A 24899-nucleotide genomic window follows, 5' to 3' on the forward strand; every position below is an offset into this window, starting at 1 on the left:
TGTTCCTGCAGGTGCGTGTGTGCTTATACTGGGGGACAGGGGAGAGAAATTGCACCTGCCAACTCCTTTGTTCCTGGAGAGGTCTTCCAAGGATGTCTGTCTCAAATCTCCCTCCCATACGCCCGAGGTGTTTTTCCAACTGGTGCTTCTATGTTGTATCTGTTTGTTGTGCTGTTGCTTTAAGGGCAGGGACTCAGCTTCCTCTCATCCTCCTGGCTCTCCCGAAACCCAGTTGGCTGGATTATTCATGTTCCAGTTTGGGGGCACCTGGGTGGCTCAGTTCATTAAGCCTCCAACTTCAGCTCAGGTCAAGATGTCATTATTCTTGAGCTTGAGCTCTGCATCAGCCTCTCTGCTGTCAGCACAGAACCCGCTTCAGATCCTCTGTCCCCTGCCTCTCTCTGCCCCTCCTCCATTTACATGCTCTCTCTCTCTCAAAAATAAATAAGCATCATTTTAAACAGTTCCGGGTTTTAAGTCTTGTTGGTTGTAAGAACTCACAGAATTCAGCCCCTCTGGTTTTCAAAGCCAAACGTTACGGGGATTTGTGTCCCCCCCGCAGGCTCCCTGACTTGAGGGTCTATTGTTCTCGCCTCTCCATGCCTGCAGGTTCCTGCCTCCCGCAGACAGTTCTGCTCCCTACTGCATCTCTATCCTTCCTACCCTCTTCCATGTGGCCTCTCCTCTTCCTTTACTTAGAAAACTTGTTCTGGCAGTCTTCGGGTTCTTTTCTGGGTTGTATCCACTAATATGTGTGTCTGTGGGACAAAGTGCACTTCTGCTTCTACCCTTCTACGTCTTCCCCAGAAGTCCTCCCTCTTTCTTGTCTTCATCCTCCTCATGCTTCTTTCTCCCCTGATTGCCTTTTTTTTTTTTTCTTTCTGGGTCAGCATCTGGAAATGTCGAGCCAAGGAAAGTGTGCCTTCCTGTCACTAGATCCTCTTGTCAAGGTGGACTGACCGGGTGGAGTATACAACCAGGAAGGAGCATGGGGAAACTACCAGTCACACTTTCCCCTCTTCTCTGAACAAGACCGGGATTGTGGCTTAAACTGACCTTTCTCTCTAGGGTGGCAGCCTCAGCTACCTGACCTGAGCCCACTTTTTCCCTCCAGGGACCCAAGGTGCGCTTGTTCACACCTCTCAGGATAAGCCCAGTACCTAATCTAGTGTTGTAAAATGCACATGAGCTCAGACAAAACTGAGTTTGCATCCCAGCTCTGTAGCATTCCATCTAACTGAATGACACCTGGCTGCTTGGAGCCTTATTACCCTCATGCCGCTCTCGCAGGATTGCTCGTTGATGGTGATGTGTAATGTTAATTGTGAAAGTACTTAAAAAAATTTTTTGTAATGTTTATTCTTGAGAGAGAGAAAGAGAGAGTGAGCATGAGTGGGGAGGGGCAGAGAGAGAGAGAGAGGGAGACAAAATCTGAAGCTGGCTCCAGGCTCTGGGCTGTCAGCACAGAGCCTGATGTGGGGCTTGAACTCATGGACCACGAGATCATGACCTGAGCTGAAGTCAGATGCTTAACGACTGAGCCACCCAGGTGCCCTGATTGTGGAAGTACTTTTAAACTATAATATGCAGACAAAGGATAATAGCTACAATTGTAATACTTCCTCTACTGCCCTCCTGCCTGTCTCCAAAAAGAAAGCTATAGTGCTCTTCACTTAATCCAATTATAAGCCTCGAATTAATAAGGCTTTAATCTGATCTTTCTAGATTTATAGAAACAGGGATCTGCTATTGCCCTACTCAAAGTCACCGTCATGTTCTCTGCAGCTGTTTCTTCAGAGGTCAATTGAAAAGTTAATGCGAATGAGGGGCTCCCGTGTGGCTCAGTCGGTTGAGCATCCGACTTCAGCTCAGGTCATGATCTCCTGGTTCATGGGTTTGAGCCACACATTGGGCTCTGTGCTGAAGGCTTGGAGCTGGGAGCCTGCTTTGGACTCTGTGTCTCCCACTCTCTCTGCCCTTCCCCCACACTTCTCTCTCTCTCTCTCTCTCTCTCTCTCTCTCTCTCTCTCTCAAAAATAAATAAACAGTAAAAAAAAGTTAGTTCAAATGAAACATCTAAGTGACAAAAAATATAAAAGTGTTCAAAAACTGAAAGAGGCATCAAAAGGACACAGGAGACAATTTACAGGAGCCTCCACTGACAATATATGCAACAATGTGAGCATCACAATGAACACCGATGGGATAGATTACAACACTTGGAATTAAAAAAGTGAGGGCACCTGAGTGGCTCAGTTGGTTGGGTGTTTGACTCTTGATTTTAACTCTGATCATAATCTCATGGTCTTGAGACTGAGCCCCATGTCAGGCTCCGTGTTGGGCATGGAGCCTGCTTAAGGTCTTCTCTCTCTCTCTCTCTCTCTCTCTCTGTCTCAAAAAAAAAAAAAAAAAAAACAAGAATCTATAAGCCCATACTAATAAAACAATTTTTTTAAAAAAATTAAAAAATGGGTGCTAGGAGAAGGAAAACCTTTTCCTTACAGAAGAATACCAAATAACAAATACAGAATTAATGATAGGAAGTTATCAACAAGGTAGATTTAGTCAAGAATTAGAAATGGATGGAAGGCAGATCAGCGAGTGAAATGTTAGGGGATAGGATATTTATGCCATCTACAGGTACCTCTGTACAAGTTATTTGTTACTTATAGAGGGACAAAAAATACTGATTAGTAGAGAAATCTGGCAGACACTCCCTTCCCAAAGTGACCAAACTTAGCATCTTGAGTAGTGGAACAACCCAATATCATGTGTCACCTCATGTGATGCACTTAGAAGGACACATTATCTAGGTAGTGTTCCTGCCAAAAATATTTAACCTAAATCTAATTATGAGGCATCAGTCAAGCACATCAAATCGAGCAATATTTAGAGAAATGACTAAACCTAGGTTCTTCTAATTCATCAATATCAAGGAAAACAAAACAAAAAAAGGCTAGTTTTTTCTCCTAAAGAGACATGACAGCTAAATACAATGAGTGAACATTAATTGGATCTTGGATCCTTAAAAACATGACGGAAAGAAAAAGAAAGAAAGAAGGGAGGGAGGGAAGGAAGGAGGGAGGGAGGGAAGGAAGAAGGGAAGGAAGGAAAGAGAAAGAAAGGAAGGAAGGAAGGAAGGAAGGAAGGAAGGAAGGAAGGAAGGAAGGAAGGAAGGAAGGAAGGAAGGGAGAGAAAGAAAGAAACTGGGTTTATCCTTTATGGACCTTATTGGTACAACTGGGGAAATTTGAATGTTAGATAACCCACCATATTATTATTAAATTGCCTATGTGATAATTGTTTTTAATTTATTAAACTTTTTTTAATGTTTATTTATTATTTTTGAGAGAGAGAGAGAGAGAGTCCCAGTGGGGGAGGGGCAGAGAGAGAGGGAGACACAGAATCCGAAGCAGGCTCCAGGCTCTGAGCCATCAGCACAAAGCTCAATGTGGGGCTCGAACTCACCAACTGTGAGATCATGACCCAAGCTGAAGTCAGATGCTTAACCGACTGAGCCACCCAGGCACCCTGTTTTTCATTTATTTAGAAACATGGCTTCTTGGGGCGCCTGGGTGACTCAGTCGGTTAAAAGTGTTCGACTTCGGCTCAGGTCATGATCTCATGGTCCGTGGGTTTGAGCCCCACGTCGTGCTCTGTGCTGACAGCTCGGAGCCTGGAGCCTGCTTCAGATTCTGTGTCTCCCTCTCTCTCTGCCCCTCGCCTGCTTGTGCTCAATCTCTCTCTCTCTCTCTCTCTCTCTCTCTCTCTCTCTCTCTCAAAAATAAGTAAACAATTTAAAAAAATTAAAAAGAAAAGAAACATGGCTTCTTTGTTAGAAACATGCTGGAGATTCAGAGATAAATTATTCTGATGCCTACAACTTACTTTCAAATGGTTTTCTAAAAAGTGTGGGTATGTATGTGTCATTTCATATGTATGCACAGCATTCTTTCTTGCAACGAATATATTTATGCTCTATTCCTCTTGCAACTTTTCTGTGGATTTGAAATTTTTCAAAATCAGAAGTTGGCAAAAAAGTATTAAAACTATTAGCAATTACTTCACTAGTCATTTCAGTATTCCACAATGTCAATCCCTATACCAGATTAAGAATTATCAGGACACTGTTAGCCAGCCAGACCTCACTGGTATCTTTACTGCTATCTTTCACAGGTAAAGTCGCCTTGACCCCAAATCTTAGGAAAATAAAACCTATATCTCAGCTGCATTAAAGGAAACTTACATAGGTCTGTGTCAATGGTTTTCATGTCTAGAGGTGGCCACTGAATCTGACACATGGGTAGCAGCTTATCTTCTACATCAATGCCAGAGACTTTAGTCACTTTGAGAAGGTTAACTTCTGCCTTGTCAACCTTGGGCTTTAAATTACAGCCAGATGACCCAAAGTGAGGGAATAAAATCTGGATCATTTTACTTTGAGTCCACATCTAATTGTATTGATGAGCTAAGGTCTTCTGTTCAGTTTCATTGATTAATGCCACTGGTCAGCTAACATGTGGAATGAAAGTCAGCCAGTTGACTGCCATGTGCCTACATACATAATCAAGTCCTAATAAGTGATCCATTGCAGTAGGCAATGAAATGTACATGACATTCACTCTGAAGATGTCACAAAGGTCCTAATTTATAGGCCTTTTAACCAATATATGTAAAATCTTTGTAGTAATTGTGCTATATCAGTCTGAGAACCTCAAGAAATTTTTCTTAATTATAAGTTTTCAGATTGTAAGTTATTTTTAAAAATATGTCTTTTAGGGGCAGCTGGGTGGTTCAGTTAAGCGTCTGACTTTGGCTCAGATCGTGATCTCAGGGTTTGTGGGTCTGAGCCCCGCATCAGGCTCTGTGCTGACAGCTCAGAGCCTGGAGCCTGCTTCGGATTCTCTGTCTCTGTCTCTGTCTCTGTCTCTGTCTCTCTCTCTCTCTCTCTCTGCCCCTTTCCCACTTGCACTCTGTGTGCGTGTGTGTGTCTCTCTCTCTCTCAAAAATAAACATTAAAGGGGCGCCTGGGTGGCTCAGTTGGTTGAGCGGCCGACTTTGGCTCAGGTCACGATCTCGCAGTCCGTGAGTTCGAGCCCCGCATCGGGCTCTGTGCTGACAGCTCGGAGCCTGGAGCCTGTTTCAGATTCTGTGTCTCCCTCTCTCTGACCCTCCCCCTTTCATGCTCTGTCTCTCTCTGTCTCAAAAATAAATAAACGTTAAAAAAATATTAAAAAATAAATAAATAAATAAACATTAAAAAAATGTCTTTTATTTAGTGCTTACTATGAAGCAGGCTCTGAGCAAAGCACTTCATAGGATTATTATCTCTTGTAATCTTCAGAATAACTTTTTTTTTTCCAGAAGTCAAAACAGATTTAAAGAGGTTAGTCATTTGTGTAGGGTCACACAGCTGCTAACCGGGTAAGCTGCACTTTTGCCTACCTTATAATGAGTCATTTACTCTTAAAATAGAGAGTATTTTCACTGTAGAGAAATATTTTCTCTACAGTGTTTCCAGGAGTGCCTGGGTGGCTCAGGTGGTTGAGTGTCCGACTCTTGGTTTCCGACTCTTGATTTGGGCTCAGGTCATGACCTCATGGTCGTGGGATCAAGCCCAGTGTTGGGCTCTGCGCTGACAGCATGGAGCTGCTTGGGATTATCTCTGTCTGTCTGTCTGTCTGTCTCTCTCAAAGTAAATGAACATTAAAAAAACCATTCTCTCCCACTTCTCCTGGTCCTCCCCAGCTCACAGCCATGCCTGCTCTCTAAATAAATAAATAAATAAATAAATAAATAAATAAATAAATAAAACTACATTTATAATATTCCCCAAATCAAGTGTGAGAATAGGTTCATAAACATTCTTGTATTTGCCAGCTTACGCATGCCATGCTTTAAAGCTAGCAAATGCAGGGACTACATTTTTTGGTACCTTAGTGGACGGAAAGCGCAGATAGTTCTTTAAGAAGCTAAAACTATTGTTTCCGGATTAAAAGAGAAATCTTGGTGATCACATTAAGTTTGGAGAATAAATACATATTATTAATAAGAACAGCTAGAGTTCTATTTTAAAATCTATTAACAATGTAAAACGCGTTTTAAAAATGTATTTATTCCGCTTGAGCTCCCTGGACTCACGGTTCAAATCATTTGCAGGTTATCTCCAAGTACCATAAAAAGAGGTATAAAAAGGTTTTAGCTGTATTGTGTCTTTGTCTATTCAGCCTTTCCCCTTGTTGTCAGGTGTCAGAAGTAGTGCTACAGCCTTTGGGCATACTTCTTTCAGAGATGGTGCAAGCAGGCATTCTAGGGATTTGCCCAAAGGTGAATTTTAATGAGATCTGCCTACTTCTTCCTTGCTTGCCAAGTAGGAGGACAGAGAAGGCTGTCAATGCCTGGAAATGCATTCTGCGTGTATGCTAATTAGATCCGCGCCCTGGAGAGTAGCCAGCTATTGGCCGTTAAAGGAAATAAAATGATAGGTCCCAGAAATAAGTCATTTCAAAGCTGATTTCTAGAGGCATCTTCTAACATGGACATGGAAGGCAAGCTCTGTGTCACTGAGGAGCCATCACGGTCCCTAGGTCACTTGAAGAGGGGAAAGTGAGGAGGTGAGCAGGGGCTCTCCCTGGAATTCATTACCCACGCACCAGTGTGTCCCCAGACCTGGGGTGGTGTGTCTATTTTTATTTTTAGCATGAAATCAAAATTTACTTTGATATTCGGTAAAAAACAAAACAAAACAAAACAACAATAGATGATAAATTTGGTCTTTCTTGGCTCCTAGGGAATTTCACTCCTCTTCTTCCAGGGTTTCCAGGCCATTCTTGTGTTCTTCACCTGGCCCCCTTTCTCTACCAGCCAGACGTGATTAGATGTTTTCTGTAATTGGCTTTGACCCAGTTCTCCTCTCTTGAAAAGTCTCTCTTGGTAATCTTACCCACTTCTATGGCTTCATTAATGGGAAAAAATTATTAGAATGTCTGTGAAGTAGAAAAAAAGAAAGACTAGATGATGCATGTCAACCAAGGAAAAGAAAGAGAAACAGCAAAAGAACAAAGGACTTTATCTGGGGATCGCAGAATTGCCATTCAGGGAGCACCGATTCTGGAGTAACCAGAAAAGCATCGTGGTCACGTGGGAAAAGCAAGAGGTTTATATGAGAAAGAAGGAGGGGTTAATCACATAATTTAGGTAAAGAAGAGAAGTGAAAACAAAACAAAAGGACCTGCTAATCTGATGCTGACCAGTTGAGCTGCTTCTGATTATTAACTTATTGATGATTTTATTGGTGCTATCAAATGACACTATCCCTTCCATGTATGAATTAACCTCACTGTCCTCCTATGATCCAAACGCCAGTTGCACTGTTGAAATTCTATGAGCAGCTGCTAGTTGAAGAGTTCATTAGTTGGAAAGGAAAATGGGACTCCAAAGTGGAGTCTCTTACATGCAGAAATTTTATAAAATTCGACATCATCATCAGGCCGAGGAATGTTTCATACTCCACAGTGTAGCGCTCTGATGAACCCTTCCTTGAATAATGTTTTTTAATTTTTTTAAGTTTATTTATTTATTTTGAGAAAGCACGGGAGGGCCAGAGAGAGAGGGAGAGAGAGAGAATTCCCCCAAGCAGGCTCTGCACTGTCAAAATGGAGCCTGATGCAGGGCTCGAACCCAGGAACTGTTTGTGACCTGAGCCGATACCAAGAGTCAGACGCTTAACTGACCGAGCCACTCAGATGCCCCTTGAATAATGTTTTTAAATGCAGAAATTAAAACACATAGGATTGCAACCAATAATGTTGAAATAAAGTTGTCAAAACATTTTTTTAATTTGTGAAATAAAAATGTATATTGTGCACTACTGATGCGTGAAATAACCACCAGAATTACAAAGTAGTGATGAGTATTTGAGCTGTTTGTTGTAACTGTACCATGGTATGAAAATTCTCAGTGACAGAGTCACGGGTTCTTCTAATATTCCTGGTGGGGTATTGTCTGTCTTCATAACTGAAGGGAATATCGAACTTCAGTTATAGATTCGGGAAAGTAAAGATCCAGTTCATAGAGTCCCATGAATTCTATCCATGTATCCAAGGTTAAGAATACCTAGTCTAGAAATTTCTAGATGAGATTGGGAATCCTCATTTGTATGCCTGCCAGAAAGCCACAGGGCACGCCACGAGGGAAGGGATGGTGCAGAGCCAACCAACTACAGTTGGGTTGTCACTCCACATCCCTCATCCTGTCCATTTGGTTTATCTGGGCTTCTAGAGTCTCCTCTTTAATACCTCAGTGTGTCTGTTATGTTGAAGCCAGTCCCTTCTCTTTTGTAGAGGCTATTGTGTTTCAGTTTTGTTTTTTGGAGGGACTGTCTCTCATTTGATTTCTAAATATCATCTGTAGTTATAGAGGAGACTGAAATTGCTGATTATCTGGGGCCATTTCCTCATGCTATTAACACAGACAGTTGGGCTTTAAGTGTGGATAGAGTTAAAATATCCAACTTCATGGGGTGCCTGGGTGGCTCAGTCGGTTAAGCGTCCGACTTCAGCTCAGGTCACAATCTGACAGTTCGTGAGTTTGAGCCCCGCGTCGGGCTCTGTGCTGACAGCTCAGAGCCTGGAACCTGCTTCACATTCTGTGTCTCCCTCTCTCTCTGCCCCTTCCCTGCTCATGCTGTGTTTCTCTCTGTCTCAAAAATAAATAAACATTAAAAAAAATTTAAAAAAAATAAATAAAATATCCAACTTCAACCTCAGTCAAAGATTTTGAGATAGATTTAAAAAAAACAAATCCCCTTTCCACCTTTTTGACCCGGTCTCACCTCGGCTTCCCAAAGACTGCGTTCTTCTGGACCTCTCTTGCCTTCCCACCTCTTTGTTGGTCCCTTCTGAATCTTCATATCTGTTTCACACTCTACCAACCAGAGAAGTGTAGGCATTCCCCCCATGTTAGGCTTTGAGCTAGTTTTCTCTTCATTTCTTCCCCTTGATAATCTCTCCTGATCCTTGGTCTACCTCCTTTCCCATGTTCCTTGTCAATTTCAATGGACCCCGCCCCCTTCCATCTTTCCAGTTGTTCCAATTTCAGTGAAACTCAGCAGATATTGTTTGGATACTTCCTGTGCCCTAAGCAATATGTTAGGCACTGTGGCTACAAAACTGAACCAGGGGAGCAGGTCCCTGCCTTCAAGCACCCTACAGTCTATCAGAGGAAGTCAACCTTGAACAAGTAATTTTAGGAGCAGGATAGGACAGAGGGGAAGTAACAGGTCATGCAGGGGCTGGTGATAAGGGAGATCTAACCTAGTTTGGGGGGATAGGGAAGTCTATCAGAAGAACTAATGTTGAAATTAGGACCTTAAAGGTTAATTGAGAGATAATAGTGTAGGAATGAGGATTGGGAAGATGCACACGAAATGCCAAAGTCTGGAGAAAATAGAGGAAAGGAGATTACGATGTCTAGTGTGGCTTTGGTGTAAAAGCCACAGAAGGCCTTTGCGTTCAGTGAGGCCACAGAGAGGCAGGCCCAGACTGGTGAACACTCGCCAACCATGTCGGGGGGTTGGGGGGAGACATCATCCTAAGGACAGTGGGGAAGCCCATGGGAGGCTTTCATCAGGCAGCAGAGTGCTTAAGTTTACGTTTTTAAATGATTAACCCAGCTGCGGTATGGAACGTGGTTTGGAGGGGCAAGAATCCATGTAAGGAGACCATGGGAGGTGGTTAAGAGACAACGTGGCGGTCCTGCAAGAAAATCTGTCATCCTTGACCCCTGCCTGTTTCTCTTTCACCTTCTCCTCAAGCCAATCAAACACTAAATCTTTTCAGACTTGGTGTCTCAAACCTCCATTGACTGCATCTTCTCTTCATTCCCACTGATCAAATTCCAGACTTGTTGTTTTCTTTCCACTGACTTGCCATCTCTGGGTCTCCTCTTTCACCTTCCAGTGGCATACAGTGTGCCTGAGGGTGAGCCCCTGATGAACTTGGCTGCTCCCAGATGCACCAAAATGAAGCCCAAGCGCTCCTCTTCCTGGCTCACAGCCACCGTGTGGTCCCTGCAGGCGCTGCCCGCCCTCTCCACCGGGCATGCTCCTGTGTCTGAGGCAAGGACACTGTTTGACAGGCTCCTCTCTCTACCTGGAACACCTGTCTCTTCCAGCTCACCCATAAAATCCCACCTTGGAAGACTCATTCCCAGTCCTACTCCTCCAATTCCAGATGCCGCCAACCTCCAACCAGAATTAATTTTTCCTTCCTGCCGGGTGCCAATGGGACTTCAGATGATGCATTATCTATCTAATTAAACTTCTTAGTCTTATTTCACCATTTCGTAGCAGTCTACTTCCTGCTTGAATTATTACGTAGGAGATAGGCTCTCTCTCTCTAGATTGTAAATTTCAGAGGACTAGGGAGATTTGTCACAGTCAGTTCCGAGTCTCCTGTCCTGTGCTTATCAGGCCTCAACAAACGTTAAATTTGATTGCGGATGGTGGCAGGCTGATGAGATCCCCGAACTGTGGATGTCTCTGGGTCACATACCCACATCCGTTCTGGCTGTGATAATCATCAAACGCACAAGAACATTTTACTAAGAGTATTGCTTTTATTTCTAAAACGGCTGAATGGAACAAGTGTCATTAAGAGGAGCAGCTAACCGTTCTAGTGAGAAGTGCTGGATTCCGTGTTGAAAGCTGAAATTCATTCCATAGGTATTTCTTGAGCTCTAATTATGTATCCAGCACTGGGGATGCATAGCCGTAAATGAGACAGATCTCTGCTCGGGAAGCACTTATAGGTATTTTCATGAATATGAAGTTTTCCATCAAGAGTTGACAGGTCTTAAACTGGGAAAAAAAAGAGTTCATTCCTTTATTAAAACATGATGTGTCAGAAGCGAAACCACACAGTCTCAACCACAGCACCAAGCAGAGCCAGGCACAGCGAATGTGTTGTCCATATACAAGGAAGTATAAAAAGAAAAAACACATTTATTAGGATACCTTTGTTGTATTTTATTTAAGGTTTGGTTATTGCTACTATGGAATATATTCCTTATCTCCAACTTTAATAAGACCCTGCAATAGGCAGGTTTAAGAATTTCTTTATATCCTTTAGCTGGGAAGAATCAGTAGAGATGTTAAGCAATAATAATAGTATTTCTTATTTTTATTTTCTAACAGTAATAAAACTCACAATATTTCAGTTTCTAAATTAGTTCTATATATGCCAAACATTGTACTAGAAACTGGAAACATGCAAAACTTAATTTACAGCCTACAGTAGCTCACAGAAGTACTCTTGTATTTCAGAATTGCATTACTGTTGGAAAAATAGGAATATATTACTAGAGGAAGATGCTTGTGTAGGAAGCTCTGAATTTTTCTTTCAAAGCTAGTTTAAAGCTGGACATTAGAGACATATACCATGATTTTCTGAAATACAAGCAAAAACTGGGGAAAAACGGAGCCTAAGCTCTCAGAACTGGGAAGGTTAGCATAGGGAAAATGTAAGCCCATTTTTGGTGGAAAATGTGAATGATGAGGAACATATATATTTGAAAAGAGTAAAAGAGTATGTTCCATATGTCTGTGTATGTATGTATAAAGATCTGTGGCTCCAAATTTGACTGGATTTTGTTTGTTTGTTTTTCAAAATCTTTTCTAAGAATTGCCCTGGTGGAAAATATTCCTGAAGGCCTTAACTATTCAGAAAATGCACCATTTCACTTATCACTTTTCCAAGGCTGGATGAATTTACTCAACATGGCCAAAAAGTCTGTTGACATAGTGTCTTCCCATTGGGATCTCAACCACAGTCATCCATCAGCATGTCAGGTAAGCCGCACCCTCTATGAGTGTGATGATTTTATTTATGTGCATTTTACACGCCTTAGTATTCTTGCTTTCACTTCTCAGGTTCAAGGTCTTTTCTTTAGTACATGGACATCATTACATTTATATGTCTGTGCCATTGTTAATCATCTGTCCCTCAGCTTCTACTAGAATGCCAGATTTTCAAGGGCAAACTCATGTTTCGTCTTTGCCTACGATAGGCTCTCTATACAGTTTTGCTGATTTGGACCACTTCAGGGGGTGCCATTCACATCACGGTCTCTGTTGACAACACACCCAGAATTCTGCTGTGCACAACCTGCACGCTTGTGGTGCTAACTCCGTGCCTGCCTGCCAAGGCATTTATTTGGTTAATCGGTGTCATAATTCGCCTTAAGGACCCAGAGCCAACTTTTTTTTTTTAATAGTGGAATCAAACTTCCCAGTGTAGTTTTATATTCTTGGCTTTTATATTATTATTATATTAGTTTTATATTATTGGGCAAGGATGAAATCAGTTTTGTTGCTGTGTATAATGTGTGTTGGCATTTTAGCCTATAATCACTACCTCATTGGTGCTTGGAAATCTTTTATTCAATTGTACTATTATATTATTGTTTTTTAAGTTTATTTATTTATTTTTGAGAGACAGAGCATGAGCAGGGGAGAGGCAGAGAGAGAGGGAGAGAGAGACTCCCAAGCAGGCTCTCCATAGTCAGTGCAGAGCCTGACGTGAGGCTCGAACTCACGAACCGCGAGATCATGACCTGAGCTGAAATCAAGTAGGAGGCTTAACCGACTGAGCCGCCCAGACGCCCCTCAATTATACTATTTTAAAGTTACAGGATATCAGATAATAGGTAAAAACAAGCAAAACCCACAAAAGCGTGCTAAAGAAGAACTGAGTAAATTTCTTGATTGTGTTCCGCACTTTTCTACCTCTCCTGTTTACACAGGTGTGTCAGGGATTTGTTGCCGCATGTATCATTCCAAAACTTAATGATATCACAAATAACATTCACTTAATTCTTCATTATTCTTGGCAGTATTTAGCAGAAAGAACTCGTCTCTAATTCACATAGTGTCGGTTGGGATGACTTGACTGGGACTGGAGGATCCAAGAGGACTTTATTCACATTCCCAGCCTCTTACCTAGGAGCGATTGGAATGTCTGGGGGTCACCCGGGCCCCTCTCTGTATGTCTCTCATCACGCAGTAAACTAACCTGAACTTTTCACGGGGTGTTTATATCCTAAAAGGCCAAAAGCAGAAAGTATGAGGCCTTTTAAGACACGGGCTCTGGGATCCAAGCTGCTTCCACCCAATTCTGTTAGTCAAAACAAGTCACGATCCAGGGTGAGAGTTAGGGCATCTATCCAGGAATGAGGAAGATTATTGACAGGCTTCCTTGGAAATTATACACCACAGTCCACTCCGGCCATAGCAATCCATATCTCTTCCACATACAAAATGCACTCCTCACCACCCACCCCCAAACATTCGTCCCTTTACAATGAGAGATTAGGGGATGAGGGAAGATGGCAGGGGCTTGAACGGGATCAGGGAAGTAGAAGTTTCTAAAAAGTGGGGGAGGGGGTTGGTCCATAGGAAAATCATCTGGGTTTGCAAACTGGTGCTTGTCAAAGTTGGGCTCCTACCCTCCCACACAGAGACTGGGAGACAGGGACCCTCCCATCAGGTGTCGGCAGAACAAACAGTGCATTCTTTTGGCAATGTCGAGCTTTCTCAAGCAGGCGCTTTAAGAGGGCCAGGGTCATCCGGGGATTGTGGCCTTGAGGTGTTAGGAACTGTGAGCATTTTGTTCAAGCCTTTTAATGAGCGAGGACGTGGGGGGATGTCGGGGGGCAGGGGGGTACTGATGAAATCATCTTGCTGAGAGCCTGCAGTTTTTGTAAGACAAGTTTGAGCCTGGTGGAGAAGAGGGCCCAAAGAAGGCCGGCTAGACTTTGGTCAAGGAGAGAATACTTGTTTGTCGCGTGACTTCAGAGTGAATTAAGGTGGGCATTGTGGATGTGGAAAGATCACGCCTGGAAGCTTCATTCCATTCACCCCAACAGCTGGCCTGCTGGCAACAATAGAAGTTTGCAATTTGCTGCCAGTAACCTGGCTGTTATTGAACTCACCCAGTGCCCTTTAGGATGACATCCAGTTAGAACCAATATCTTCGGGTAGAGGCATAGAGCTCCTGCCAAAGAGATGCCTCTTTGTGCCTCTTGGAACACCAACAACACCAGGCACCCTGCAGATTAGAACCATTCAGTTTTCTGCAGTGTTGAGTGTCATTTCCTTGCATCTTCACCGGGAAAGCTCTACACGTGCAGACATGAAGGATAGAGGGGCTTTGCTTGCTGTGCAGATTAAATGGGTGCAAGCAGGCTGTGAGAGCGATCTAGTGAACAGCTGTCCCACCCCTGCCTGTTCTTGGCCGGGAGACATGCCCTGTGGGGAGTGGGGATCCGTAGGAAAGAATGAGGTTCACAGCACCATCTGGAGGGCTCCTTCCTCAGCAAGCAGTGAATGTCCTCTTCCGCTGGTCCGGGGCACTGGACCAAGTGGCCAAGTGATGATGCTGAGAAATACCATGCATTCATTCCCCATTGGTTGAACACCAGGTGGGGACTGTGGTCTTTAAGGTGGGGAGATGGGCAAAATAGGTGAAGGGGAATAAGAGGTACAGACTTGCAGTTATATATTCTATGTGTATATATATGTGTACATAATATTATATATTATATGTGTATATATATAATTTATTTATTTTGAGAGAGACCGTGCAAGTAGGGGGAGGGCAGGCAGAGGAAGAGGGAGAGAATCCCAAGCAGGCTCCATGCTGCCAGTACAGGGCCTCATGTGAGGCTTGAACCCACGAAGCCATGAGATCATGACCCAAGCTGGAACCAGAGTTGGATGCTGAACCCACTATGCCACCCAAGCTCCCACAGACTTGCAGGTAGAAAATAAGTAAGTCATGAAGATACAAAGCATAGCATAGGAAATGTAGTCAATAATATTATAATAACGGTGTATAGTGACAGATGCTACTATTTTTGTCATGGGGAGCATTTCATAATGGAGAGAAGTGTTGAATCACCATGTTGTGCACCTGAAACTACTAGAATATTATAGTTGCCCTAGAATATTACATGTCAACTAGACTTCAATTAAAAAAAAAAAACAAGTGGACGAACCACCACCACAACAAAAATAGGTGATACAAACTAGAAAGTCCACCTTGCCTACCTCTGGCCAACAGAAGTGCTAGCATTTTATGTGGGCACCACACTTCCCTAGAACCTGCAAGCCACACCAGGAAACATGAGTCTACAAACAGGTTTGCGTGCTGGCAACTCAACCCAGACATCATCCTGGAGACAAAAAGTATAAATGAAAGGGAAGTTCCTAGATTTATAACGTATTTTCAAGGTATTTGTGTCTTCAAAGTGATCGCATTTGACCCCGTTGGGAGACAAAGGAGGAAAGCAAGCAGTCAAATATGACTGAGGTCTCCCGTGTGCAGGCCCTGTTGAGGGCGTATGGGATACACCAGCAGACAAACTCAAGATCCCTTCCTTGGAGCTGACATGCTAGCAGAGTTGAATCTATTGCACTAAGATGAATAGGGAAATCATAAAAGACAAAAATCCATAAAAAAAGAGAGAGCGAGCCTGTGGCATAGAAATGATGCTTGGTGCCTGACTGGCTCCATTTCTCACCTTCCCTCATGCAATCCTCGACCACTAGAGCGGTTTGTAAAGGGACCCAGAAGAACTTGTCTAAATACCATATGTCTTGGGCTTTTTTTTTTTTACTTTTTATTTATATTTGGAAAAGAGAGAGAGAGTAGGGGAGGGGCAGAGAAAGAGAGAGGGAGGGAGAGGATCCAAAGCAGACTCTATGCTCAAGCAGACAGCCTAATTCAGGGATTGAACTCACAAACTGCAAGATAATGGCCTGAGCCAAAGTCAGATGCTTACGCTGACTGAGCCACCCAAGTACCCCTTGGGCTTAAAGATTATTTTGCAAGAAGCTGGTTCCCTTCTGTCCTCCCCTCCCATCCTGACAACAGAGGGTAATTGTGCAGAGGTCGGGAGCGGGGCAAGGAAACCAGGTCCTGGAAACCTGGTCTTTACTACCAACTGTTTCTCTTTAGGTACACTTTAAGGACCCAGATTCTGTTCTCTTTAGGCCATTGAGTGTTACCGCTCCCGAAAAACAAAGGTACTGGCTGAAAGCCTATTTTGAATGAAATTTTACCCAATCTCATCTTTCAAATACAATAGGAGTTTCCAGACTCTGGATTTGACATGTAGCATTGTTCCACACAAAACACTGAAGGACGCAAATTTGTAGCAAATTCATGGCAGCTTTCAAGTTGAGCTGCTGTAGTAAATAGCAGAGCATTCTTGATATGTGAATCTGTAATATGTGCACAGGGAAAAGAAATCTCATTGTACTTTATAAGCTCAGTATTGTAAGTAGGAAATGCAATGTTCTAAGTACAACTATTTAAAATTGGCAAAAAAAAATTTATTTCAGAGTTTGTGTGACCAATCTTTGGACCTGTGAGCATGCTTTTATTTTTACCAAGACCTTATAAATATTGGAATGTAGTCATTGCTTGGCTTATTACACACACACACACACACACACACACACACACACACACACAAAAGCACACCCTAATTACCCAAGTGAACACATTTAAATATTTCTAAACATTTATTTATTTCTGAGAGACAGAGCATGAGCGGAGCAGGGGCAGAGAGAGAGGGAGACACAGAATCCGAAGCAGGCGCCAGGCCCTGATCTGTCGGCACAGAGCCCGTTGCAGGACTTGAACTCACAAACCGTGAGATCGTGACCTGAGCCAAAGTCGGCCGTTTAACTGACTGAGCCACCTAGGGGTCCCTAAAAAAATTTTTTTAAGATGTTCTAGGATAATGAAAATTGGCCCAGTTCACAGCTTATTTTCCACTAATATATTTTTTTAAAAGAAAATAGTTTTAAGAGGAGTAAAATAGTCAGACAAACAGAGTCTGAAAAGTCCAATGTGGAAACCACAAATGACCCATAGATAAACAGGACAACTGAGAGTGGGCCCATCTACTTATTATAATACAAATGTAAGGAATGAGGAATGCCCTGAGGAATGGTCAGCTGGTGTCAGGCAGGCCCCAGCTCAGCAGAAAAGAGACACAGAGAAACATAGCACATGACCTCTGTGTCTTTTCTGGATGAGAAGCAATTTTGTAAGAGTGAGTGATGGTCGTTATCACCAGGATGATAAATGCCAGCCGTGTGTGTGTGTGTGTGTGTGTGTGTGTGTGTGTGTGTGTGTGTGGAAACAGACACATTCATTAAAAATGCATTTTCAATCTGTAGTCCCAAGAGGTTGCTGTTTTAATTCCTACCCTGAAAAATTCATCTTGTCTTTTCCATCTTGCACTTGGGTGTTGTGTTTATTTGCTTCTTTATGTGTGGAAGGAAATTGGTGGGTAACTTTTCTCTGTATGAAACCATGGATGGCAAGGGTTAGTGAGGTCTATAGTTCCATGGTTACCGTATTTTAAAATTTAATGAAAATTTTAAATTGGGCAAAGGATTTTGTTTCTTTCTGTGCAGATGGTGAGTTTAGACCCTGAAATACTGAAATTTTTAGGACAATGGGATTCCTAATTTATAGGATAAAATGATGGGGATTTATGAAATCAAGACTATTCAGGAAAAGACAGGAAATGTGACTTAATGATTTCAGAGCTACCTAATTCACTGGGGGGGGGGGGACAAACAAACCTGTTCTCTGTGAGTTCACTGTGAGAAACCAAATAAAATAATTAATGAGCTCCCACAACTGAATCTATAAGAGATGCATTTATGTGAAATCAATTAGTTATTCATCGGCAGTGAGTCATGATTGCCAATTGATGAGACATCACAATTTTGAAAAATTATGATTTAGAAAATGTAATGGTATTCGCTCAATTTCATGAGTAACATGAATGAAAGTTCAGTGATCCACGGGTGGTTTGGGGGAACACAAGCCAGGATCCTGTCTCTACACTGTGGTTGGTAGGCAGACTCTAGAGGTGAGTGAGGAAGGGGTAGCTCAGGTTCCTTTTTATCTACTTAATTCTTTATCTACTTTTATCAGCCTTGTGACTTTGAGTGAGATGCTGAACTCTGTAGGCCTCGATTTCCTCAGCAGCAACATCAGGGTCATAGAGCATACATATCTCGTAAGTTGTGCAGATCACACTAGTTAAGATCTGTGAAGGGTACGGAACAGTGGCCATCTTATTATGTGTTTATTCTCACGAATGTTATTTGTATACACACTGCAACTCTCATTCCAATCAGTTTAATTTTACTAACAAATAATGAGTTCTTATTATGTGCTTTTCGCTGTGCTGGAAACTGGGGTGGTTACCAAGTAAAATTAAGAAAGAAATATATCGTTTCTAAAAATGTAAAGCTTGGGATGCCTGGGTGGCTCAGTTGGTTGAGTGTCTGATTTCGGCTCAGGTCATGATCTCACAGTTCATGAGTTTGAGCCCCGCATCGGGCTCTGTGCTGATAGCTCAGAGCCTGGAGCCTGGAGCCTAATCTGTGTCTCCCTCTCTCTTCTGCCCCAACTTGCGCGCTCTCTCTCTCTCTCTCTCTCTCTCTCTCTCTCTCTCTCTCAAAAATAAATAAACATTAAAAAATTTTTTTAAATGTAAAGCTCTGGGTAGGTAAGGATTATGCAAATTATTGTAACTTCCATTTTTTAAGCACAAGTCTTTACACAAACACACAGCAAAGTCTTGCTACCACCCATCTGCTTGTCTACACTCATCCATGCGCGTGTGCACACATATACACATGTATCTCTGGACGCTGACATCTTAAATCTTGAATCCATGGAAGTAATGTGGTCTTCTCAAACCTATAGCCATTTCTGATTTTTGTTGGTTGGTCAATTGGCTAGTTTTCTGCTCCTTGTTTTGTTTTATTTATTTTGTTTTGTTTTTAAAGTTTATTTATTTTGAGAGAGAAAGAGAGAGCAAGTGGGGAAGGGGCAGAGAGAGAAGGAGAGAGAGAGAAGGCTCCAAGCAGGCTCCACACCATCAGCTCAGAGCCAAACGTCCTCGAACCACGAACCATGAGATCATGACCTGAGCTGAAGTCAGATACTTAACCAACTGAGCCACCCAGGTGCCCCTCTCCTTGTTTTTGTTTTAAGTTGAAGACTCCTATACCCAGGCAACATTGAGAGATCTCCCCTTGATGCTGGTGGGCCACACCTTGCTGTCATGGGCAAGGCAGCTGCATGTGAGTGTGACTCGCATGGGTCACATCTTCTAGACCACTCATTCCTTGCTAGCAGTATTCTTCCTAACTGACTCTATAGATGTAGGTTAACCAACAGACAAAGGCTTTCGCTTTACCTAACTTGGAAACCTCTTCCTTGTCGCATGTCTTTTATAGCTATGTTCGCGACTTTTTCGTAAATAGCATTATTAACATTTTCTATTAGAATCACTGTGTTTTGAGGCCTCCTAGGAAGCCTGCAGTCTGGAGGGGTCAGCTATGGCTCTGTGTTCTCCAGTCTCCACCATCTTTCCATTCTTCCTTTCGTTCCACCCCTCCTGTCCCAAGGCAGGTCCACTCCCTCCCCCAAGTCTGGTGAAGGACGCTGTTCATTCATTGATCGTGTAGACAACCAGGGTCCACTTTGCAACACAGGGGTATTTCTGGAACCAAGAGAATCCTGTTTTTGCCAGTGTGAAAGTCTGAGAAAGGTACCCAAAAATCTTGCAGCCTCATCATAATATTTAATAAGAATTTCTTTTTTTACTGTTTTTTTTTGTTATCTAGGAAAAATAGAATTACAACAGTTCCTGCTTTTTACTATGTCTGAAAGGAGAAGAGTCTGGTTGGTGGAGACTTGATTCTTTAAGTAACTGAAATTCTTTGAACCTGTTGCAATTAAGAGGTTGGTGCCTTGTAACTAGTAACTTGGTGTGAGACAGCCAGAGAAAGTGACATATTCCTTTTCAACACGAAGAACACACATTTTATCCCTTGTTTTGATGTGGATCTGAGGGCTTGCATGCATTTCCACTATATCATGGCCAACTCTTGTCTGTTTTGTATGTTTTTACAGGGCCAGAGAGAAAAATACAACATGTATAAATGAATGGAAACAAGATTAGGATGCATACTAATGCTCTGTTTGTTGGCTCGGTTCAGAATTCATTATTTTGTTTATTTTCAGTTCTCAGAGTTTGGTTTTGTAGAAAAGACAAATCAGCAGCATTCTTTTTTTTTTTTCAACGTTTATTTATTTTTTTTGGGACAGAGAGAGACAGAGCATGAACGGGGGAGGGGCAGAGAGAGGGAGACACAGAATCGGAAACAGGCTCCAGGCTCTGAGCCATCAGCCCAGAGCCCGACACAGGGCTCGAACTCACGGACCGCGAGATCGTGACCTGGCTGAAGTCGGACGCTTAACCGACTGGGCCACCCAGGCGCCCCAAATCAGCAGCATTCTTCAGGAGGCACATAATCTACTGGAAAGATCACAGGGTTTGGCGGCAAATCTGTGTGACATGACCAGTAGTTTAGTAGCTGTGGCCACGTTAGGTAAATGTCATGACCCATCAGATCCTCAATTAACTCATCTATAAATCGGGTATAATAATGCCAGTCTCTTTGGATGGGTTTGTAAATCTGATTTAGATAATGTTTGTCAAACAACAAATAATGGAGCTCATAAAAGAGAGTTTCTGTTTTCACTTTCATTTTTGTTTCCTGATGCAGGACATTTAGTTGTACATTTACTTAGTGGATGCCTGCTTTCTATGTAACCTGAGAGCGGGAATAACTTTAAGATGTCTGTCACATTCTCAACTTCTGTTCAAGGGGGTTGAGATAATTCTACTCAGGATACTAATTCAAGTTCTTCGGGGTTTCGGTGAAGAAAGAAGAAAGGGAAATGTGTATGTTTTCAGGTAGATTCTCCCCCTCCTCCCCCAGTAAGGCAGTGTTCAACCATGACTACCTGTCAGAATCACCAGGAAAGCTCTGGAACATATAGATGCCCAGGTCACCCCAAAACACTAAAATTAGAGTGTCTGGGGAGGGGGCCAGGCTTTGATACTGTTATAATGGTGGTTCTGTTAGGCAGCCAGGATTGAGTATCACTGCCTAAAAGAACCCCAGTCTAATAAACAGTGATTTGATGCTTCTAGATTTGACGGCTGGGCCACATTGGTGCCTTCCCACCAGGATTGTCATCCAATGTTCTGTGTTTCAGTAACATGATGAACAAACCCCGTTAATTCCAGTTGTTCTCTCAGTGATGATATGATGGTGGCAACTTCTACTGGAATATTCCACACCGTTCTGGACTCCAGGCCATGTGCCATGTTTATTCCTGTAGCTTTATTGTCTAGCATGTGGTCAGGAAGAGAAGGGAGCCCAGTAGTCGCCTTGGGATTGGAAACAGTAGATCCCTCTTCAGCCCTCTCATCTCTAGGCTAAATATTATTTCAGTCAAGCTCCCGGTGTTCAGTGTCGGCATGAAAATAGCATCACCTGATGGAAAGGTTGTCTTCTTGCAAAGTAGCATCTTTTTCCCTCTTCCACAAAGTCAACACTCAGCAGATGCTTATAAATTAGCATTCTTGCATTTGAAATGTGGCCACAAAGCGATTTTGTGTGTGCCTTTATTGCACAGATAATTAGTAAGGTACCGCGCTGTTTGCTGGAGATGTGAAACCAAATAAGCAGTGGTCCCCACCCCTTGTGGAACTCAAAGTATAGTGGAGTTGCTGGAGAAACCACCGTTGGCAATGCGGAATGCTAAAGCAGCACCAAGCAGGCCGGGAAGGCTGTCCTTGGCTCTTGGTGGCCCAGCGAGCTCTCTGGCTCCTATGGCTTCTGGTTCTCCCTCGGTGCTGTTCTTTCTTGGTAACTTCCTGCTTCTTCACTGTGCTTCTGTCTCCCCATCTGTTGAGCAATCCTAATTATGCTCTTGCTTGCTTTCCAATATATTTCCAAGGGAAATCATCATTCTGATATAAACTCATAAGCACTATGATTAGCGAGAGTTTAACCTCTGTGATTCTTTTAAAATCCAATCATATAGGCATGAATAAATCATGAACCCAAAGATACTCTTCCCAGTTATTTGGATTAAATAATGTTTTTTTCTTAAAATTGTCTTATCTTAGTTTTGTTTACCTAAAAGGCTTGATTGTTTTGTGTCTAGACCTCCTTGCTGCATTTCCTGTGTATGACCAATTTATGTTTTTGCAACTTCGTTTTAGAAAGAATCAGTTGGATTTTTTTTTTCTCATTATAATAGAAATAGCTTCTCACTATAGAAAATTTGGAAACTACAGAGAAATAAAGAAAAACAAAATCATCCATGTGACCATCAATAAAACTTTTTTTAAGTTTGGTATTTTATGCATAAGTACATACATATGCTCATATTATGTAAAGTTTATATCTTAATTTTGATCTTGACATTACATTGGAAGCGCTTTCTCATGTTATTGGTAAACGTTATTTTAAATTGGCTGTATAATATCCAATGTTGTAGATGGACCAGATTAAATTTATAGAACTCCTTATTATTGGACATTTAATCTATTTTTTTTTATTTTTTTTTTAAATTTTTTTTTCAACGTTTATTTATTTTTGGGACAGAGAGAGACAGAGCATGAACGGGGGGGGGGGGGGGGCAGAGAGAGGGAGACACAGAATCGGAAACAGGCTCCAGGCTCTGAGCCATCAGCCCAGAGCCTGACGCGGGGCTCGAACTCACAGACCGCGAGATCGTGACCTGGCTGAAGTCGGACGCTTAACCGACTGTGCCACCCAGGCGCCCCTAATCTATTTTTTTTTAATTTTCCTCTTTCTGAATAAATTCTGCTACTATAAATATCTCTGTGCAAAACATTTTCTTTTTGCTCATTCACCTGGGGTCAGTTCTTAGAAGTGGGGTCATGGGGCACCCAGGTGACTTTGTCAGTTGAGCATCCGACCTCATCATGATCTCACGGTTCGTGAGTTCGAGCCCCACGTGGGGTTCACTGCTGTCAGCCTGTCAGTGTAGGGCCTGATTCAGATCCTCTATCCACCTCTCTCTACCCCTACCCCGCTTGCACTCTCCCCCAAAATAAATAAATATCTTTAAAAAAAAATAGAAAAGGTAGGGTCAGAGGGCTAAGGAGGCTGGGCTTCTTTCTTCAGATGGAGGGATTTTCAGGGAGCCTGTAGGACACCCTCATGGTTATGTTACAGGGGGAGCTGGGTTGTCACGAGTAAGGATCTGAAGGAATCCTGTCTCCGTTCAATGTGGGGCCCGCTGTCCCCTCAGAACAAGTGACTGTGGGAGAGCTGGAGTATCTGGCGTATGCCGTGCGTCCCTCCCTTGCCCATCACACCCGCCTTTTCTCCACAGCGGTGCTGACAAGCCGTGCCGTCCACACTTTTCTGGACACAACCGATCACACTGCCGAGATGACCTTGTCCACCTGCCCTTTGCAGCCGGAGTGGATGCTGGAGAACCCCAAAGCTACTTTCCAGCTACTGTAGGAATTCAGAGCCTAGGTCCCTGTTTCAAACATGCCACTGCTGGTATTAATCCCTTGCTGTTTCGTGGCCCATGGTTGGTAGGATGAGCTCATTCGTGTCTCTTCATCTATCTGCCCCTGAGGAAGGGTGGCTGTGCTGCTACTCACTGTCTGCATATCTTACCATCGTTAGGCAAGGCCTCGATGAGGAACTGTTCAGAATAATTAAGCCCCTTAGTGGGATGGAACCTGGGTTAATGAATGGACCGGCAGGCTGCGTGCCTGCATAGCAGATACTCACCCCTGGCATCAGGCGGGTGATGCTTGCTGCTCCTGGCCCACAAAACGAGTGTTCTCCACTCAGCTGGGGGGCCGATGGCACTGACTTCCCAAAGCTGTGACTGATCCATGACCTCAGGACATTGGTGAGCTGATTCCTAGGCCAGCATCTTCTCCCTTCGGATGAGGAATTCCGTGTCCCGCAGACACGTCCAGAGAGCTGCTGGGGCCTCTGGCCACCTTTCCTGGCTGTGCTGTCTCCCGCAAGCCCGCACCTCGCCATGGAGTCTGTCACTGTGCCACCTTGGCGACACATGAGATCTTTCCGTAGTTCTGGCTGCCACTGACACAACTCCGTGTCTCTCACCGGACCACGTACTGACTTGATTGCTGTGTTCGGCCTCCAGCCCTGCCCTGTACCCGTCCTTCTCCGATTTGCAGTCAAAATTTTCTTTTAGAACAGAAATTCAATGATGTGCTTCCGTATGTAAAATGCTTTGCAGATCCACGGAGCTTTCCAGACATGGACCCAATTCCGCCCAGGCTTACGAGACCCTCCTACTTAGTTCTCAGGCCTCAGGTCTCCACCTGGAACATTCTTTTCTTTCCTCCCCTCCTTTGGGGAACTTTTCCTGTGTGCCTTAGGCTGTGCCTTAGGGTTATTAGTGCCCCTACTGCGTTGTCTCTAGGTCTCGACCCTGACATCTGACACACTGGGCTGTATTTACCTACTTATCATTTATCTCCAGCACTTATGAAGGTCCTGGCACTTAGCAAGCATCCAGTAAATGTGTTGAATGAAATTGCTTAAAAGACACTTCTCTCTGTTCTCGGGGTCCTTTTATTTGAGAATAAAAGCTGATGATGACAAATGTACAAATAATATATTTATATCCCTGGCAATCTTTATATATTTCAGTAAGTATAGTAAGTAAATAAAATTTCGGTAATTTTTCTCAGTGAAGAAAAAGAAGGGCACCTGGGTGGCTAAGTTGGTTAGAACTCAGTTGGTTTTGGCTTAGGTCATGATTTCACAGTTTTGTGAGTTCGAGCCCTGAGTCAAGCTCTGTGCTGACAACGTGCAGCCTGCTTGGGATTCTCTCTCTCCCTGTCTGTCTGCCCCTCCCCCATGCATGCCGTCTTTGTCTCAAAAATAAATAAACTTAAAAATAAATGAAAAAAATTTT

The 24899-nt window shown here is 43.1% G+C and overlaps 1 protein-coding gene across 4 annotated transcripts in view; it reads left to right on the top strand.

Moving 5' to 3' along the window:
- Positions 1-24899, top strand: part of PLD5 (phospholipase D family member 5) — a 423318-nt gene that overhangs the window by 223736 nt on the left and 174683 nt on the right. For all 4 annotated transcript variants that reach the window (XM_023247983.2, XM_023247982.2, XM_023247984.2 and 1 more), the window contains one exon: positions 11680-11848. In XM_023247983.2, the coding sequence (XP_023103751.1) occupies positions 11680-11848 (169 nt within the window). The remainder of the gene's footprint in view (positions 1-11679; positions 11849-24899) is intronic.

The sequence above is a fragment of the Felis catus genome, chromosome F1 (assembly GCF_018350175.1).
Source record: "Felis catus isolate Fca126 chromosome F1, F.catus_Fca126_mat1.0, whole genome shotgun sequence".
Lineage (NCBI taxonomy): Eukaryota > Metazoa > Chordata > Mammalia > Carnivora > Felidae > Felis > Felis catus.